The sequence below is a fragment of the Copadichromis virginalis genome, linkage group LG16, assembly GCF_057382275.1.
Source record: "Copadichromis virginalis isolate Kocher_CV1m ecotype Utaka linkage group LG16, C_Virginalis_male_GT1.1, whole genome shotgun sequence".
Classification (NCBI taxonomy): domain Eukaryota; kingdom Metazoa; phylum Chordata; class Actinopteri; order Cichliformes; family Cichlidae; genus Copadichromis; species Copadichromis virginalis.
This window is the reverse complement of record NC_140633.1, coordinates 9,295,678-9,314,037: the sequence shown is the minus strand read 5'-3', so window position 1 is coordinate 9,314,037 and position 18,360 is coordinate 9,295,678. Positions and strand designations below refer to the sequence as shown.

Below are 18,360 nucleotides of genomic sequence, written 5' to 3'. Positions count from 1 at the left end.
GCCTGTGTCCCCCACGCTCCCCCCAACCTTCAGCCTCTGCAGCCATTAATCAGAGTGATGCACAGATGGTTCCGCTCGCTTCCTTGCACTGGCCTTCTATGGTTGTGTTGTTGTTTTTTACACCCACCCTACATGTCAAAGATGGTCAAACCATATGGATGCATGGCCGACTGTGAAATTGAAACAATCCACTGTATGTGGATAAGTGTAGTATAAATATTTATGGAGAGAATAAGAGATGGCCTCTTGCAGAATTTGCATCGTATTAGAATAGCCTTGGGACACCCGATGATTTATTGTGATTATCAGAGATTTAATCCTGTCTGTAAAAGTGCTTTCCGGTGTATTATTAATTTTTAAAAGCTGCACTGCTACTCTGATCTAGCTGGTTGATAAATTTGTGTGTCCCTGCAGCACACTGCTCATTTTCTTATTATATTCCTAATAGAACAAGAGCTGTTGTTATCATAATTAACAATGTATTATGTTGTTATTTGCAGCACACAAGGTGGTGTGGCTGTTTTCTGAGATGCTAGGCACTACACTGTAGATTGCCATTGTCATGGAAACCAGAAGCCATTGTTAAAAATATATAGCATTTTGTATAAAACATGTACTGTAAGTTAAAACCTATGCTTGTATTTGTGGTTTATAATATGTCTAAAATAAGTCTAAGTACTATTATTATTATTATGCTTTTTTTCTACTTTGTTTTTTATTCTTGTTAATGGAAAAAACATGCAACAATTTCTACCTGGTTCCTTAATGTCTGCTATAAAACTTAATTTAGTCCATTTTGATTTGTTGTTTTTTAGATGCAGAGAAGTCCAAAACTATTAAGAGATGGACAAATGCGCTGGTTTTGTTCTTTTCAGCAGTTTTCAAATACAGAATAACAGAGGCCTTATCTTGTGAATATATTGCAGTTGTGCTGCAAACTGAAAATTGCGGACTTTTAAATATTCACTGTATTTATGAAAATGGATTCAGCCCTGCTCACATCTCACAAGAGTGGGACAAAAAACAGAAACACTAGAATGAAGTTCGGTCTCACAGCAGCTTGGTGACGAGTGCCCAAATCCACATCTGACTGCAAACACTATCACTTCAGTGAAGTCTCCTGTCAATACTGGAACCTTTAATTAAATATTGTATGCGTGTGTTTTTCTGTATCTTAAATTAAGAGCACCATACCGTACTGTAGCTGCCGCCTTCTGTCTTCTGTTTTTCGCATCTCTGGATATGTTTGCAGATGACAGAGCCATATGGGCTCCCATCAATCCTAAAAATGTATCTCCTTTACGTGATGGAGACTTGTTTCGCTGTTCTTGGCAACTTCTTCCAGCACTTTGATGTAGTTTCTCACTCGTAACCTGGAGCTTTTATGAGCTACTTTTAATTTTAGAAGAAAATGAACGTCTTAAGGTTTTAAATGTTTGATGATCACTTCCCTGATGAAGGAGAAAATCAAGATTTTATTTTATTTTTTTCAGTGGGGGGTCATGCAATGGTCATGAACGTTTTTTTCTCTGATACAGAAAATTTGTGGACAACCATAAAGTTGCTTAACATCATTACTGATTCTTTCCTTGTCCGTTTTTGGACTAGTTTTGTGGAAATGGCTCAAATGTGTCTAACACGCCTTTTTAACTTGCTCCAAGAAATCTCATTTGCCACTAACAACTGTGATGTCGTTTACAGCATCGGAAACATAGCAAATCCCCCTTAAGCCCCGCAAACTTCCATGTGGTGAAATCGTTTAAAGGCCCACACAAAGTTCGTAGAGAAAATGCTCTTTTTTTTCTTCCTGGAGTTTTGAGTGTGGCATTAAAAGCTCCACCAGGCGGCCCCTCTGAAAATTTTGATTTGTAAATGCCAGTTTCATACAGCGTTGAGATTTCAGCCTCGTGCCCCACACAGAGCCGCGTTTGTCTGAATGTCAGGTTGGATCGGGGTTGTGTTGCCTGATGGGGCCTGGACACTTTGTCCCGCTCTGTAGGAGACAGCGTCACGTAGCAGGAAGCTTTTCCTTCACTGTTTGGTGCCCTTTTTTACCACTTCAGCTGCAACTATGAATGTGTCTTATTCATAATTGGTGCATTGGTCACTCTAACATTTTTCTAATCTATAGTTGTGCAGTGTTGCCAGAGTTTAGTCTGAGCAACAGTTAAAATATAATGAAAGCCATCATAAAATAACCTCACTTACAGAGGCTGTTGCTGGCAAACATTTGGCATTTTGCTTAATAAATTTGATTTTCATCGGGTCAATTAACCATCGCTGTTAACACCTACACTTGTGCATAAAATGCCAAATAGGAAAGGTTTTTGCGTGCATTAGTAAACTATACCCTTTTATGAGTTTTGTTTGTAAATGTCACTGCTTTTATCTCACGACATGATTTATCTTCTGCTAACCTTCCCCCCTTTTCTCTCTCTCAGCGCTCAGTCCGTGGATCTCATCCTTCTCCCACCCTGGTGTGAGAGACTACTCCCAGCTCACCCTTGACCTGACTAGGAATGAGCTTATTGTGGGTGCCAGGTAAGAAACTGTAAATCCACTCAGCTTTTCACCCCACAGAGCACATTACTGAGAATGTGATACCCTTTCTGACTCACTCATACAGTGCGGTTTTCGGATAATGACGCTTTTAAAGTGCTTTGCTGAGGCCTCGCTGGACCAAGTTAAGCTTTGGATTTGGCAGGAGCAAAGGATTTGGAAGAAATATGTCACGCCGCAGTAGAGTGTGTGTGTGTGTGTGTGTGTGTGTGTGTGTGTCTATTCTCTTGGCATGATATGAGTTCAAGTTTTGTCTGGATTGACCCTGTTAAAAGCGTAGACATACATGATCACAAAAAAGTGTAAAACCAAAGACTGAAATACTAACAGAAAACAATGGCCCAAGAGTGACGGGCAGTACAGTTTGTGCTTTAATCCACTTTGTGTTAACCTGACAGCTGGTCTCTAATACTTCATCTGCATTGTTTAATAGATTTTGCTGGATTTGAGCCAGTCACTTACATCATTTCCCTTTCTTCTTAATTCAGAAACTACCTTTTCAGACTGGACCTCAGTAACCTGTCACTGATACAGGTAAGTGTACTGCTTTTTCTCCTGTGGTTTTAAATTCTTATTTTTTGGGCGCTATCTCACTCTTTTTATATACGTTCGCCAAGTTTATTTTCACATTTTTTTCTCTTGTTTATGAATTAGTCAGGCAACATGTTATTGCTACAGCATTGTTTAGGCTGTGTATGCTGTTGGCCAGGAAATGAAAACGCTAATATGCTTTTATTGTTGTAGGTCATGGGTCACTTTAGCCTAGTAGTTGCTAGGCAGCATGATGAAATTGTCATGTATAATTTAGCTTGTTGGATATCAGGTACATGTGGCTGTTTTGAATTAAAAATGATGCAGTACAAAAAAAGACAAAAAAACACAACCTTTTAGCCTGTTGATAGAGGGTTGCCAAGCAACCAGCAGGCATCATAACATATAATGCATAATTTGGATATAAATTATATGTTATGGTGTGATGTAGATGCTTTTATAAAGTGTTATGGGTAAAAATGTGAAAAGCAGACAGGCCTTTTTAACCCATTGCTAGAGCGTTGCTAGGCAACTTGATGATATCATAGTATCTGATATAGTTGAGAACCTTCAGGGGCCCAAGACGTATCTGTGTGGCAGCTTTGGTTGCTCAACTCGTGATTGTGTGGGAGGAGTTGGCAGACAAAGAAACAAACTCACACAGACAGAGATTTTGTGTATTGTAAGCAGATTATGTGGTAATAGTCCTTTAAATAATAGACTAAAGCAACAAGTCGAGCCTAAATGACTGCTGGCCGCTGCTCCCAGTCTTTTTACATGACTCATATGGAAACCGAAAACAGCATATTGTAGTGTTTCCAGTAGAAAGGTAAAGACTGACAAATTTCCAAAGGGGGATAGGACTTTGAACCAGGGGACTTCAACACACACTGACTTATTTTTTTAGTTAATGCTTTCCAGTAGGAAGGTTGGAAAACCAAAAGAAAAGCAGGATTTGTTTTGCCTCTTGGAAAGGTAGAGCCATTCATGCATCTCTGGCTGTACAGCATAATACTTGTTTACATCGCTCCAGCACTTTCACGGGTAGAGCCTGGTCAGTTCTCTGTGTATGGCTTATTTAGTGAGTTACAAATACACAACAGTGGCAGGACAGAATAAAGGTTTTACTACTGTTTACATTCACCACTCCCATCTTGGATCCTCAACTCGGGGTTAGTGGGGCTGCTCTGACGTTGTGAGTGGGAAATCCAAATTGAGGTGGCATTCCAGATGGAAATTCTGGCTGGGAACTGGGATCTGGAACGCACCATAAGGCCAAGTTTTTGTAATGATCTTCTATGTGGAGGTACAGAAGCTTTGCTGTGACGCTTCATTGGATATGAAAATCGTCTTCTACGCTCAACATCATCTATTGAAGTATCTTCTACTCTGTCTTCTGCCTGAACAAGCCACATGTTCTTTTCTGTATACATGCCTCAGTTTTTTTTATCAATCCATCTATTTTCTTAAACAGCTTAACAGAAAGAGCCTCAATTTTAAGCCTCCAAAAGCAGTTGTGTATTGCTGATTCGATTAACTTTTAAACAGAGCATGTTTACTGATACTTCAAAGATTTTGTGCTAATGAGACAAACTTTGGGAGCAACAAAGCAGCAGGATGGCAGTCCCTTTCTCTTTCGCTTTCATCAGAGTCCCAGAATTTGCTAAGTTTCCTGTAGTCGGATCCTATTGCATAATAACATAGAGCAACATTTTACGTTACAGCTTATCAACTAGGTTACGACCAAACAAGTAGTGCAAAATAATCCATCACGAAACCTAACTGTTACTACATATGACAGTTTTTCAACAAGGCATCAACACTGTGGTGATCATATGTGATATATCCAGCTCAGATGTATCCAGTGTTGTGCGTTCTCTCTCTCTCTCTCTCTCTCTCTCTCTCTCTCTATATATATATATATATATATATATATATATATATATATATATATATATATATATATATATATATATATGTCCACGCTGCAGAGGATATAATCAAATCCTAAGGTTGTGTGTGTGTACACGTGCATTTTTGTGTGTCCTCAGCCTGTGGGTGTAATGGGTTTGTTTTCTGAAAGGCCTGTGGTGGTAAGAGTGCTGTGCCGGAAAGTAGCTTTGGTATCAGTGGGAGTGTTAGCTCTGGGGCACAGGGTTGCCATACAGTTGCATCACACATCACAAATGACAAGCCCTGAATTCTCGATGGGACGGTGTAATCTAAACCAGTATATCACTGTCACTGAGCAGAGAAAAATAGGCATTGTACAAAAACCAGGCAGTGCACAGTTTCCATGCTTTAAACCACTGCGGGACATCTTCTTTGGAGATTGCCAAAGTTTTCCACGCCTTCAAAATAAATAGCAATGCATATTTTGCTGCTGTTAAGGTTAATGCACTTTAAGCCTTAATTATGTAAATGATGGTAGTGACATCACAATGCAGTTTTTATGCCCACCAACCAAGAAAAACAACAAGAAATGCATCTGCTGAGTGCAAATATTCTTTGTGATCCAAAGTGCACCTGTTATGAGATTTGTTTCTACGGTCAATGCAAACATATAATAACTTTACAATATATAATTTTATTTTTTTTAAAGCCTAAAAAGTTTGGTAACTTTGCTCCAAAAACCTGTTTTGAACCACACGTCTTGCTCATCCCTTTTCAGCATTTCACAAATGCCATTCTAATTCACATCATAGATGCGGGAAGCCAAGAAAAAAGTAATCCACCTGTTTTTGTAGTTGGCACAGTGCTGCAGTGGTTGATGGAGAGTCCTTGTTGGGGTTTTTTTGTGTGGATTATGCTTTTTCTCCCATTGCTTGCGTAGGCTCTCTCCGGATATTCGGGGTTCTTCCAAAGACATGCATGTCAGGTTAATCTGTGATCCTACAATTCTGCAGGTATGAACATGAGTGTGAATAGTCGTCCCTGTGTTAGCCCAGTGAAAGTGGAGCGATATGTGTTTACTACATCCAAAGCATTGTAAACATTTTTATTAACATGTATTGAGTGTTTGGATTCGTTCAGTACCACGACTCTCTTATAATGTGTATCCAAAAAAAGTTAAGCAAGACTAGCTTAACGGTTGACTCTGCAGCATCAGTTTTGTTATTATTTCTATAACAAAAACTTGAATTATTTTTACACTACATTTCCACACAGGATTAAGCACATCACCACACTCCACTTTGTCTGACAGAGTCTCCTTTCACAGCAACCACAACTGAATGACATGATGTGTACAGCTGCCACCCGTGTGTCACTGCCGATATCAATGCGCCCTTTGTCTGCGTGTCCTAGCTGTCTACTTGTGGAAGAGAGAAGTTGACTTATGAGTGCTTTCATTTGTTTGTACCCGGGTTGTGTTGTTCTCTGCAGTTCCATGAAGCTGTTCTCTTTGTTCTGAAAAAAGGCACCTGCCATCCTTATCACATGTAAGGAAGCGTACACACATGCATCTGCTGTGAGCGTGCACAGAAATAACCACAGTGGCGCATACTGCCTAAATTCTCAAAGTCTGCTTTTCTCCTGAAACATACACACACCCACACACATATCACCAGCTTATTGTGAGCTATAGGGCTAAATGAGGTAGATCCTTCTTCACTCTGGCCAATGCGGAGGTGTCATTTGTGATGCCAAGGCTGAAATCAACGTGAGCATTACACAAACTGCCCAGTGAAGCAGAGAGGAGGGTCTCTACCCCCCATGCTAATTTGCCAGTAAAATGCAAGCCATCCAAAAAGGCAGAGGAGGGCGGCATCCCAAAATATTTCTTTTCATTTGGTGTATAAGTAAATAAAAAAAATACAAAAATACAAAAAATCTCCCATTTCCCAGTCCGAGCCTGAGGTTCAGTAAGAAAGGCTTTACGTGCAGATTTCCGGAACCAGTGATACAAGGCCTGCTGTAAATATCCAAACCACCTGCCAGAGAACATTGGATTAATTTAATTCAGTCCAGACATAAGCTCAGTTGTCTGCTCGCCATCGTGATACATCCTCATCACAGTCTGCTTCATTTTTAATATAATTAACCTCTTGAAAATCCCAACATCCACTTGTATCTGTGTTGTTACCACTCCACAGACACTGACCTGCAACTATTGGTAGGACAGAAGCTTTCTGCCATTTCTGATCATTAGTAGGTGAAGAGTAACCCAGATTATATTGTGATTTGGCAATTTAAACATTTTCACAGCTTGTGAAAGGGTGACTATAAACCTGAATGATGTTCTTCTGCCTAACTCTAACAAAAAAATGAAACTTTAACTGAGCCCAAAGCTTAGTTTAAGCTCCAGTTGGTGGTTTTGTTGGGTGATTGGATGAAAGTTATGTCCCAGCTATCTATCCAACCTCCTCATACAGACATTTTTGCTCTTTCAAAGCAGAAACAAGTCTGTCGTTTTTTGCCAAATCTGTGCTGCCACCATGAAATGACTTGATAATGGCCTACTGAGCCTACTAGTTGGAAAATACCACCTACAGGCAATGCCTATATGGCAGTGATGAGAATTGATAATGGCGTTTTAATGGGCTGATAACATTCCAACCAGGTGCTCAGTTCAGCTTGAGAATTTCTTCATGCACTAAAAGCCTAATACCTGCACTGCACTCCGAGGCCAAAACAAAATTCATCATAACACATCGTCTTGCACAGCACATCGGTGAGGTGTTTTATCTGACCCATTTCTTAACAAGGTAGTAATAGACAAAGAAATAGAGCTGCACCACTGCACGGTGGCTCATGTGTGATGTATTCCACTCTCTGCAGCACCTGTTCAGTGCACTCTTACAATTTAGCAACTGATTTAAGCTCTCAATAAGGCTCTCTCTCTGCGATGCCAGTACAATCTCTGCTTTTTTCCCTGCAAGGATCTCAACCAGTGTTGCTGCTTAATTAACACCTTTAAAGCCACAGCATCCACTTTATTTGACTATAGAGCTCAGGATGCCTGCCACCTCTGTGCAGTGTTTAATGCATGCTGCAGGGAGTGAAAATGTCAGACCAAAGTCTCTATCCCGTGTGAGCTCTGTGTCTTTATGAGGCCACTTGAAATAAGTCATGGTTATGCATTATTTTTACAATTTTATATGTGGAAATTGTCTAAAACCTCTAGTGAGAGACGTGAAAAAGGGCGTTTTAACAAAAGCTACTGTGTTCTAGCCTTCTCTTATACCTAGCATGTTATTCAGACTTTGAAGACAAAAGCATTAATCTCTTCTGAAAAAGTTTTCCAAGGTTGTTTAACGCCAGACCTTGGACTCTAAAGCTACAGATTTGACCTTATTTTGATGGTGTTATCAACCGTAGTCAAAATAAACGGCAGCAGCTATGCTCAGAAGCCAGGCTGACCTGCAGAAATTGAGCGAGCCTTTCGGGACACAAAGCACGAGTGACTTTTCCTTTAAAAAAAAAAAGAAGAAAAACATCCACGGAGTGCAAATGAAAGTCATACTGACTCTTTATTCCAAAATAACTTGCTGATTGATTGAAAAGCAAACCAAAGAGGGTGGCCGATCACAGTCGAGTTACAAAGCTGCATTCTCCACTTTCCCATTCATCGGAATGGACGGGTTGGCCTGGGCTTTTTAAGCGGGTGGTCTGAAACCACACACCGGTGTCAATATCACTCCCCTGGTTTGGCATCAGCTTCACTCTTTAGTGTGCCCCTATAAGAGACTGCAGCTTGTTTGCATGTCATTAAATGGGCAGTATCAAATTAGAGAGCCCGCCCAGTCGAGACGACCTGCATCACACCTGAAGCCAAGATGGCCAGTGAGCCCAAACAGGAGAGATGAAGGACTGGCAATAGTTTCTCAGTTTACATGACTGTGCATCTGCGTTTGCGTGTGTGGAGAGAGGCGGACAAGTGTGTAAATTCCACCTTTGCAGTCTTTAGTCACAGAGGGTTTTGAAGATAGACCACACTAGAGGGATGGGGGAGGACTGCCGAGGTGCTGATGCCAGGTCTTTTAAAGGCTCAGCCCAGCCTGTTCTGTTCAGGCACCTGGGAGAACACCTGCTACGGGCATTAGCGAGCAGGGAAGCGTAGAAGAATGAATGCGTAGGCAATCAGTGGAGAAAAAGAGTGAGAAGGAGGGAGAGAAGAAAGATGAGGAGAGCCAGGGATAAAGAGGTGGGCAGGAGCCAGAGAATGAAAGACCGCAAAGATAACAGGAAGAAAACGAATGAGGAAACAGAAGCAGAGACCAAGAGAACAACTCTGAAAAATCACACATACAGAGCCGAGATGAAGACAAATGAGGAAGAGACGAGGAGTGAACATGAGAGAGGGTGTGAGGGAGGTGACAAGCTTTCATTGTGCTCCAGCTCTCTGGATGTTTCTCTAGTGAGATTCTGTGCCTCTAAGGAGTCGTATGAAACAGTTTTGCCAGTGTAGAATAACCACACAGGTAATACCCACGGAGAGCTTTCAAAGTGTTCAGAGATGATTTCTCTTCCACACCACACCCTCTGTTGTTGTTCAATGGATGAATAAGCAATTGGAATAATTCCCCATTGCCCTATAAGACAGATAATCTGACAACTGCACTGAACCAGCTAATCCCACGAGTTTTATCTAAAATGAGAATACGACTCGAGTGGTGTCAGTGTTATGTTGGCACAGCCATTAGTTATTTTGTTTTTAACAATTTATTGTGTGCATAGAATTGGGTTTTTCCCTATGTTTATGTTGTCATCCATGCATTAACTGTGTGGCACTGACAGCTGCATTCATGTTTCAGTATCAGTCATCATTTGCCTACCAGCTGCATTTTTACAGTATATCCAATCATAATTATACAGGTGAGCGCAGGTGAGCTTTTCAAAGTGATTATTCTCACTAATGGCTCCATTATAGCTACATTTATATCATCCCTCGTGTGTGCTTTGGTGCTTTTAGTGTCAAATTGCTTAAAGAAGATATAGTGTTCAAATATATGAGTACATGATGAGGAATTCTCATCATGTACTCCACCTGTTACAGGTGGAATTCTGTCAATTCCACCTGTAACAGGATCAATTTGCTGTAACTGGTGAGGATCAGTAATGACAATAATGCTGAGATTTAGGAATGTGGCAACCTTTGTAAAATAAGGGGGGAAAGAGCTTTCAGGTAATTGTGTTGCAAATACAGACCGCATATTAAAGATGGACTTAGCCAGCAGTAAGTTGTCCATTGTATTGTGAAGTCTAGTTATGATACTTTCAAGGTTTTGATGCTTTAAATGTGTCTTCATGATTTGTCATCTTCATTCTTCGAAACTTGATTTTTGGAGCGTTTTAGGTGCTAATTCAAATTATGCTAACGATGCTAGCATTAGCTAGCAAGCTAATGCTTGCTAATATTCATCCTGGCAGGACGGTGCAGCCATATAATCTATGGGTGCACAGCATAGACACACAGTAACTGCTAATTAGTGCTACTACATACATACCATATATATGTAGTAAGTTAGCTCATCAAAACTCAAGCACAGATTTCTTGGATGGGCTATCAGTACAACTACACAGCTTCTGCTGTAAAGTTGGAATTTTTAACATGGGAATTAAAATGCTTGGTGAATTGAATCACTTTTGGAGGTGCTTTCAAGTGAGTATTTTGGCACAACTTCCTAGTTGTCCCATAGTGGTAGTACTATTCATCATTACCAACAAACTACTCAAATATTTAAGTCAGTCAAACCATTAATGCTCATAAACAAACAAAAAACAGTGGGCATGCATGAATAAATTATGTCTTTGTCAGTGAAGTTATAATACATATGCAAACACAAAGTACCCTGCTCTTACCTGCATACAACTGTATGCTTCACACAAGCGCACACTATCACCCACCCAGGTGCCTCACAGTGGGACTGCTCAGGCATCCTACTCTGGTAGCACTCAGACTCTGAACATCAGATGCTGCTGCATATTCTTGGAGTGCGGTGTCTCTATTTTCCCCTGCTTCGCTCTTCCTTTTCAACCTTTCTCTTCGTCTTTTTTTTCTGGAATGTAGCACTCGCATTAGTGCTGGTGGTGGGTGTGATTGCAAACCTCCCACATGTTCTGTCCAAGCAACCCCCACTAACAGAGCTTTCTGATACGCTGGTCGACCTGATCTCCGACGCAATCAAGGTGGTAGGAGGTGTGTGTGTGTGTGTGTGTGTGTGTGCTTGCATAGTGGGGGATAAAAAAGAGGAGTGGGAGAGTGGTGAAAGCAGCAGAGTTATAGAAAAGGCTCAAGTGTTTGATGGGTGGGAGAGGGAATGGAGAGCTGAAGCAACAACTCTGTTTCTGTCAACCGGTTCTCTCTCTCTTGCATATATTTCCTGTTGGGATGCAGTTCTGCCACGTGTGGTAAGAAAAAACAGCAACTTTTGATGGGCAAACTTTTGATGCCCAAAATGAGAATAAATCCTCACCAGTCCCCATCTTTCTTTATCCTTCTTCCCTTTCTTTTACCTTCTTTTGTAGTTTCAGAGTAATAGAAAATAACACAAGCAGACCCCTGTTTAGATAGATCTTTCTTTCTTCCACATGCTGCAAGGTACTAACAGGAGATAGAATATTGATTTGTCTCCCGCTAACATATTTGTACAAGACCACAAAGCCAAAGAATAATACCAAATATTTGGATGGATCGCCCCTTTCTTCTGATTTTTTTTTTTTCACATACTACTGCTTGAAGCTCGCTCCTCACAAATATACATACTCACATAATTACCTCTACCTATTTTTGCACTTGACTTATCTCTTTTCTCCTGCTTTCATTTTTTTAACCTTTTTTTTTACATGCACTTAGAGATATGCCTTATCTAGCAAGGTCAAAGCTTCAAAGGCTCCGGCATTAGCCTTTTGTGATAAGATGGTGAAGAATGTAACTAGTAACAGTCAGTAAGTAGGTACGAGGTCACAAGGCTTCCAATTCCAATCTTATGTGTGTGTCTAACTGGTCATCTTTTTTCTTTAATTTAAATGATAAATCATAAAGTCATATATTTTAGGCAGATTTTAAAAAAAGATTTAAAGTGTTTAAAGTGCCTTCAAGGACTTTTTTTGATATGATAAACTAGTAAATATACTGCTAAACTGCTAATTTATTACAGTTATATATTAATTATTAATGCATGCCCACACCACTTTGTTATTTGATATGTTTGTGCTGTTTATAAGTATATTTGTATTTACTTCTATGTATAATTGAAATACCATGTCAACCATCAACTGTCTAAAAAATTTGTGTACCACTCCACTCATCGGTCAAACATTGGCGACCCCCATAAAGTATGTAATGAAAAATCGTTATGCAAGATTTTGTCAAATATACACCCAACATATTTACCCTATTTGCCTTATAGTTTGCCTATACATGTCAAAACCATGCACTTGAGAAACACATAAAATTACATGCTGGATAAAGGAGGATTTTGCAGGCTGGACTCATTTACATGGCTTTGAATCCCATGGCCTTAAGTACATTCATACAGTCATTTATTTGACATGAAACTTATGGTAAAGTCTACAAATACAGTAAACCTGACTTCATAACTTAGTGTGTGAAGTGATTGAATGTAATCAGTGTTGGGAAGGTTACTTTAAAAATGTATTCCACTACAGATTACAGAATACATGCCCCAAAATGTATTCTGTAACATATTCCGTTACGTTACTCAATGAGAGTAACGTATTCTGAATACTCTGGATTACTAGTGGTAAGTGGTTACTAGGCAACACGAATATGTCGTGACAACTGATATAGATAAAAACCTTCAGGTCCTAAAATGTACCTGTGTGCCAGTTTTGATTCCTCAGCTCCCGACTGTGAAGTTCAGAGACAGGGTTACTGTGTCTGCCCTTAAAATTTCTTACCTTACTGTTATGTGCTCTGACAGAGCACATTTCCTTCTTATGTAGAAAAACAGGGCGAAAAAGACATGTAAAGTTGTCTGCTTTTCAGGAACGCTGTGATTGGACTCTGAGATAATGCTCTTCATGGAGCAGCGGTAGCTCTGCTCTGGCAGAGGATTGTGTCTGCTGTTGATTTTTGTGTTTAAATGAGAAACACTGCAAAGTGCTCTGCAAACATGTTAAAAGTGCGAGAAAACTGTGAAAGAAGAAGTTGAAACAAGTTTTCTATTTGACTTATTCCAGCAGTATAATAAACCTTTTACCACTTATTTCTAGAGCCTGGTATTTATTTGTTACATTTACTGTTGTTTTTTTCTTCTTTGCAATGTGACCTGTCTGTATGATGAGTAACAGCACTAGCAGAGATAGTGTTTATATGATATGGAAACAAAATGGATAAGGGAGGGAAACTGGAAGGAGGTGGACTGCGGTTAGAAATATGAAGGATTGAAAAGACTTTTCTGTTTGTTTGTTTGTTTGTTTCACTTTTGGGTTATTTTAGGAACTGAGTGCATTTCTAACCCTGCTCAGGTGACTAAAACCAGCATTTTTAGTTTTCTGAAAAATGAAAATAATAGACAGAAGTACAAAAAAAATGGTCTGAAGATTACTCTGACTATTACCAATATTTTTTATTTATACACACTTAACCCCTGTAAGCTTTAAAGAAGGATCTGAAAAATCTGCTGACAGGGAAGAGCTTCCTCCAACAGCATGGATTCACAGCAGCTGGCTAGATGGCTTCCAGCCATGTCAAAGCTTCACTCTGATACATGAACATTTCCACAAAAGCTTCTCAAACCCAGTCTGCAGCATAATCCTCTTTTCATGGGCTTTTTGAGTAAAACTTGTATTTTCACACAGTGGTGAATGTGCTTTTGTTTCTTGCAAGTGAGATTTACAGTTTACTCTTATTCGATTTTATTTCCCTTCACCTTACCTGTCAATCAATCGATTTATTTGGCCATACTGAATGATGCATTTTATGACTATCAGTCTAATATAAGCTTTCCAAAACATGACATTTATATCCTTTTTTCTGAATGAGCTCATTCAGAATAAATATCTTCACATTAAGACAGTGTGAGCTGTTTAAGTTAATAGTTAAAAGTACTTGCACAAAAAGGCGTTTCATAACAGCAACAGGAGTAAGTCAACCCCCCCATTCTTTAATTCTTCCAATTGCAATGTCTGCTAGTGCAGCGAAGTGAAAGAAGGTGATTTGAGGGGGAGGAGAGAGGTCTTTGTCAGTCCATCAGATAATCCCTGCATAGATAAGACAGCAGCAACATGGAGGTGGAATGTGTAAACACCATATTACTGTCTGGATCTCCGCGTATCTGTCTCCACCTGCCTTAACCTTCCACTCCACAATCTCTACGTGGTTACTTTCTCTATAGCTCCCTCTGCCTTTGCACACTTGTTTTTTTTTTTTCGTTTTTTTTTTCTTTTTCTCAACCCCACATACAGTGGAAAAAATAAATAAATCTCAGGGCGTCTCTGTGACATTTCTCCTCAGAAGAACATTGTATTTGCTCCTGATGCGGAACTGTCGCTGCATTTTCTATCAGGTTAATGCTTTCATTGAATCTTTCTCGTGTGCCCATTCATTGTGTTGCTCTGCTGGTTTTCTTTTGTATAGAACAATCTGGGTGTACATCAATATGCAGCCCCTTTACTCCAAAGATTATGCGTGCTGACGTCACTTAAAAATACTATAATGAGCGTAAATGTCATGCCGAAGTGGAGTCTCACGCCATTGTGAAACCAAGACATTATAGGAGAAGGCTGGAAATGTAGTGGAGTGAGACACAAGAAAACAGCTTAGCTTGACTCCTGAGCTTTGTGTGTGTTCCTGTAGGTGTGCCGCCGTTGAACTGCAGTGTTCCATGTGGCAGAGCACAGTCAAATTTCCCTCTGATTGGTTTGGCCTTTCTGTAAATGCATGGGGCGGCTGGGGAAGGAGGGAGGAAGGGGTTATGGAAAAGGACAATGGTGTCATTTTTGTGATATCACGCTTCCCTAAAAGTATACTTCTTAGTTATTTCCCTCTAGAGTTCCACTGACTATCAGCCCTAATATGAATCTGGGGTCGTTGTGGCTTTTCACCACATTGCCTGAGACTTACTTTCCTTTAAGGTTACCTCTATTTGCTGTGTCCTTATCTTCCAAGTCGGAGACTTTTAGTTTTTTTTCTCGGGTTTGCTTGCTGGGAAATGTCAGAAGTTCTAAAGCGGGAGTGCCCTCACCCCCATGTGTTCAGGGCCTGGGATTGTTTGTCCTTGATATGTTGTTTGTGTTTGCGGTTGTTTGAGCTGAGCCATGTGCTCGGGCTCCCACAGCCAGCTGATGATGAGCAAACCCCCAGGTGGCCGTCCCGCTGCGTGACATGATGGTTTCTTCAGGCTGACAGTGGCATTCAACACTGTAATCTGTATTTAAACTAAGATGCGTTTGCTCTCACTCAGTCTTCTCTGTGTAGTTTGACTTTATAATATATGTTCTACTCAGTTTTCTTCTTATTTATTCTCGTTTTGGCCAATGTTTGTACTTCTTTGATGTTAATGCATAGATTTTTGTAGCTCGCTAATGCTGCAATCGAATGACGATGCAAATCTGCCACATTACCTTTTTGTTGAATCGTGACGATGTGACCTTAGCATGTTATTTTTTCTTTAGTTTATCAATTCATGAACTGAATCAAGTTGAATCAGCAACTATATTGATCATCTATATGTTTTTTTAAGCTTTTCCTTGTTTCTCACTGAATATATTTTCAGTGTTTTAGTCTATTTTACACAAATTTCTGATGTCTTATTGACATGTTGGATATGAATGTGTATGTGCAACAAATTTTACATCATGTGTTGATAATTATGGAAAGCACATTGCTGTTGATATATATATATATATATATATATATATATATCATGAGGAAAATGTGCTTTATTTTATTGATATTGTGATAGTTGACAGTATTGATAGTAATTGTAGCATACATGTAGCTTTTTTTTTTTTCTGCATGGAAAATCGAGTGGTTGGATGATTAAACCTACCAGTTTGTCCAAAGGCCGTTTACTGCAGGGGAGAGCAGCTGGTTTGACTGTTCGCTGTTGTTTGGCCCCAGCGTGTGCAGTTTCCCTGCAGCTAATCAAGGTCAAGAGAGCAAAGTTGATTCAACAGGTCAATGTCGCTGCTTGCTCTTTTGTTCAGGACATGTCTGATGAAAAATCCCTCCTCCACAGAGATGGCTGGGAGCGTCCCATCTGTCTGGATTTGTTGTTGTAGGTGTTTTTGTTGAATGCCTAAATTCCTTTGGGACAAGAGAAACTGACCTTTGGCTAGACTGAAGACACACTGACCTTCCCTTGTACACATCAATGATTATTCATCTGCGTTATAAATTTCTCTCCCATAGTTTGTCTTTTATCCTGTGGTGTCTCTATGCCTGAGCCTGGCTCTGCTGGAGGTTTCTTCCTGGATAAAAAGAGTTCCTCCCACCAATCACTGCTGTGCACTGTCCTTAATATTGTATCATCGTTAAAAACACCTGTTGTTTTACAGTTATATTGTATAAATAAATCTTAATTGAATATCGTCCGAGTGCTTTCAGTGCAAAAACAGTTGGATTCACAGAGAAAACGGGGACATTCAAAATGAATGGAAGGCCACTGGATGGCCGTTAAGCTACCGAGCCGAGATATTCGTGCCCCTGTTTCGCTCACAGTATCAAGCTCCGCTCTTGCCCTGCATTTGATGAGTCATAGCTGATTTCATTCACACTCTTCATTAATTTCTGGGCTTCAGTTTGGACGGAGATTTAATTATTGATGCGGCCTTTGTCGGAGTGCAGGCATAATCTGTGAGCTACAGAGCTGAGAGCAAACGGGGGCTACTTGTCACCCTGTAATGTGCTGCAGCTTTGCCAGCCGGCTAGGAAACAGTAACAAAATTTGTATTGCAGTGGTATCAAATGAATCGTTTTTTGTCACTGGTTTTTGCAAAGTTGTTTACTTATTTTCATAGTTAAGAAGTTAGGAAAACAGATGGATGGATTAAATGTCGCTTCTTTTCTTTAACAATCAACTTTTGACCACTTCAAAGATAAAAATAATACAATGCACATGCTGAACAGCACACTGTGTTAGTGCATGCAGTTCCTGCGTGAATCACCATACTTGTGCGGGTAAGCACAGTACACTAAGTGTTTGAGGAAGACGAGGGATAATCCAGCGTGCTAGTGGGCTGGTCATGGAGAGACTGTCTGCCTTCACCTGCGTGTGGAATTGCAGTGAGTAGGAGGCAGCAGCGTGGCGAGTGGGCAACCACATACAGGCTGTTACAAATGCTGAACCAAGCAATGTATTCATCACGGCATTAACATCAAAGGAGAAGAGAAAAAAAGCTTCCTCTTCCCAGTATCATTACTTGAATAATTTCTGTCATAAAATATCCACGAGCATGACTACAAAACATCTAGTTTACATTTAAATAACGTTAAAGAGACAGTTCACCAGAAAATGAAATATATGTGGCTTTCCTCTGGTCTGTGGTTTTCCATGTAGATCTGTTAGTGTGGGTTTGGATGTGTTTGCTGGGGAATATCTACCATCTCTTAAATGTAATGAAACTAGATGGTATTTGACTTGTGTTGCTCATAGTGCCTAAAAACATCTAAAAAACTGAAATGTCTCATTTCAGAAAACAGGTTTTTATTACTAAAAAATCCACAAACCTTGTTTTCTGTCTGTCAGACTGCACCTGCCAACAGCATCACTCTACAGGAAAAAACATCCATATACAGGATCATGCTAGTGACATGTTGACAGGATGCAAACATGTTTGGGACCCCCATCTGAGCTGTGATGTTAACCAGCTGCAGTCTTATTTTTTTCGTTGGTGGGTATATTTAGTAAAAAAAAAAAAAACAGTTCTCTTTTTTTTGAAGTGTCTATAAGCTTGTTCAATAACACCAAATCCCTTTGATCAGTGTCTGCATGTAGGTCTTCATCCCTGACACACACACCTGACCCTGTGCAGCACTATTTGAAATAGGCGTCTCTTGAAATCTCCTCATACTGATACCAGAACAATAGTTTCTTGTAAAAGGACAATGAAATGTTTCTGTCTACCCTGTATTTGAGTGAAATCATATGCTCCAGAAATCATAGAGCATCAGTGTTATCTTTTTTTGACATAAGCCCTTATAGAAGAATCCTTGATTTGATATCTTGTTAAAGGGCATGAAAGCAAACAAGATCAACTCAAGCAGTGTTGTCAATATTAATGATTTGCACACATTTTTAGTGTGTGTAGCTGTGTATCAAAATATTTTTTTCACTGTTAAAAGCATTAAGAAAACATTAC

General features: G+C 39.9%; 1 protein-coding gene across 3 annotated transcripts in view; it reads left to right on the top strand.

The window, feature by feature from the left end:
- The window catches only part of sema5ba (sema domain, seven thrombospondin repeats (type 1 and type 1-like), transmembrane domain (TM) and short cytoplasmic domain, (semaphorin) 5Ba), a 200,121-nt gene that overhangs the window by 109,016 nt on the left and 72,745 nt on the right, over positions 1-18,360 (top strand). For all 3 annotated transcript variants that reach the window (XM_085435174.1, XM_085435173.1, XM_085435172.1), the window contains exons 4-5: positions 2,442-2,541; positions 3,048-3,093. In XM_085435174.1, the coding sequence (XP_085291300.1) occupies positions 2,442-2,541; positions 3,048-3,093 (146 nt within the window). The remainder of the gene's footprint in view (positions 1-2,441; positions 2,542-3,047; positions 3,094-18,360) is intronic.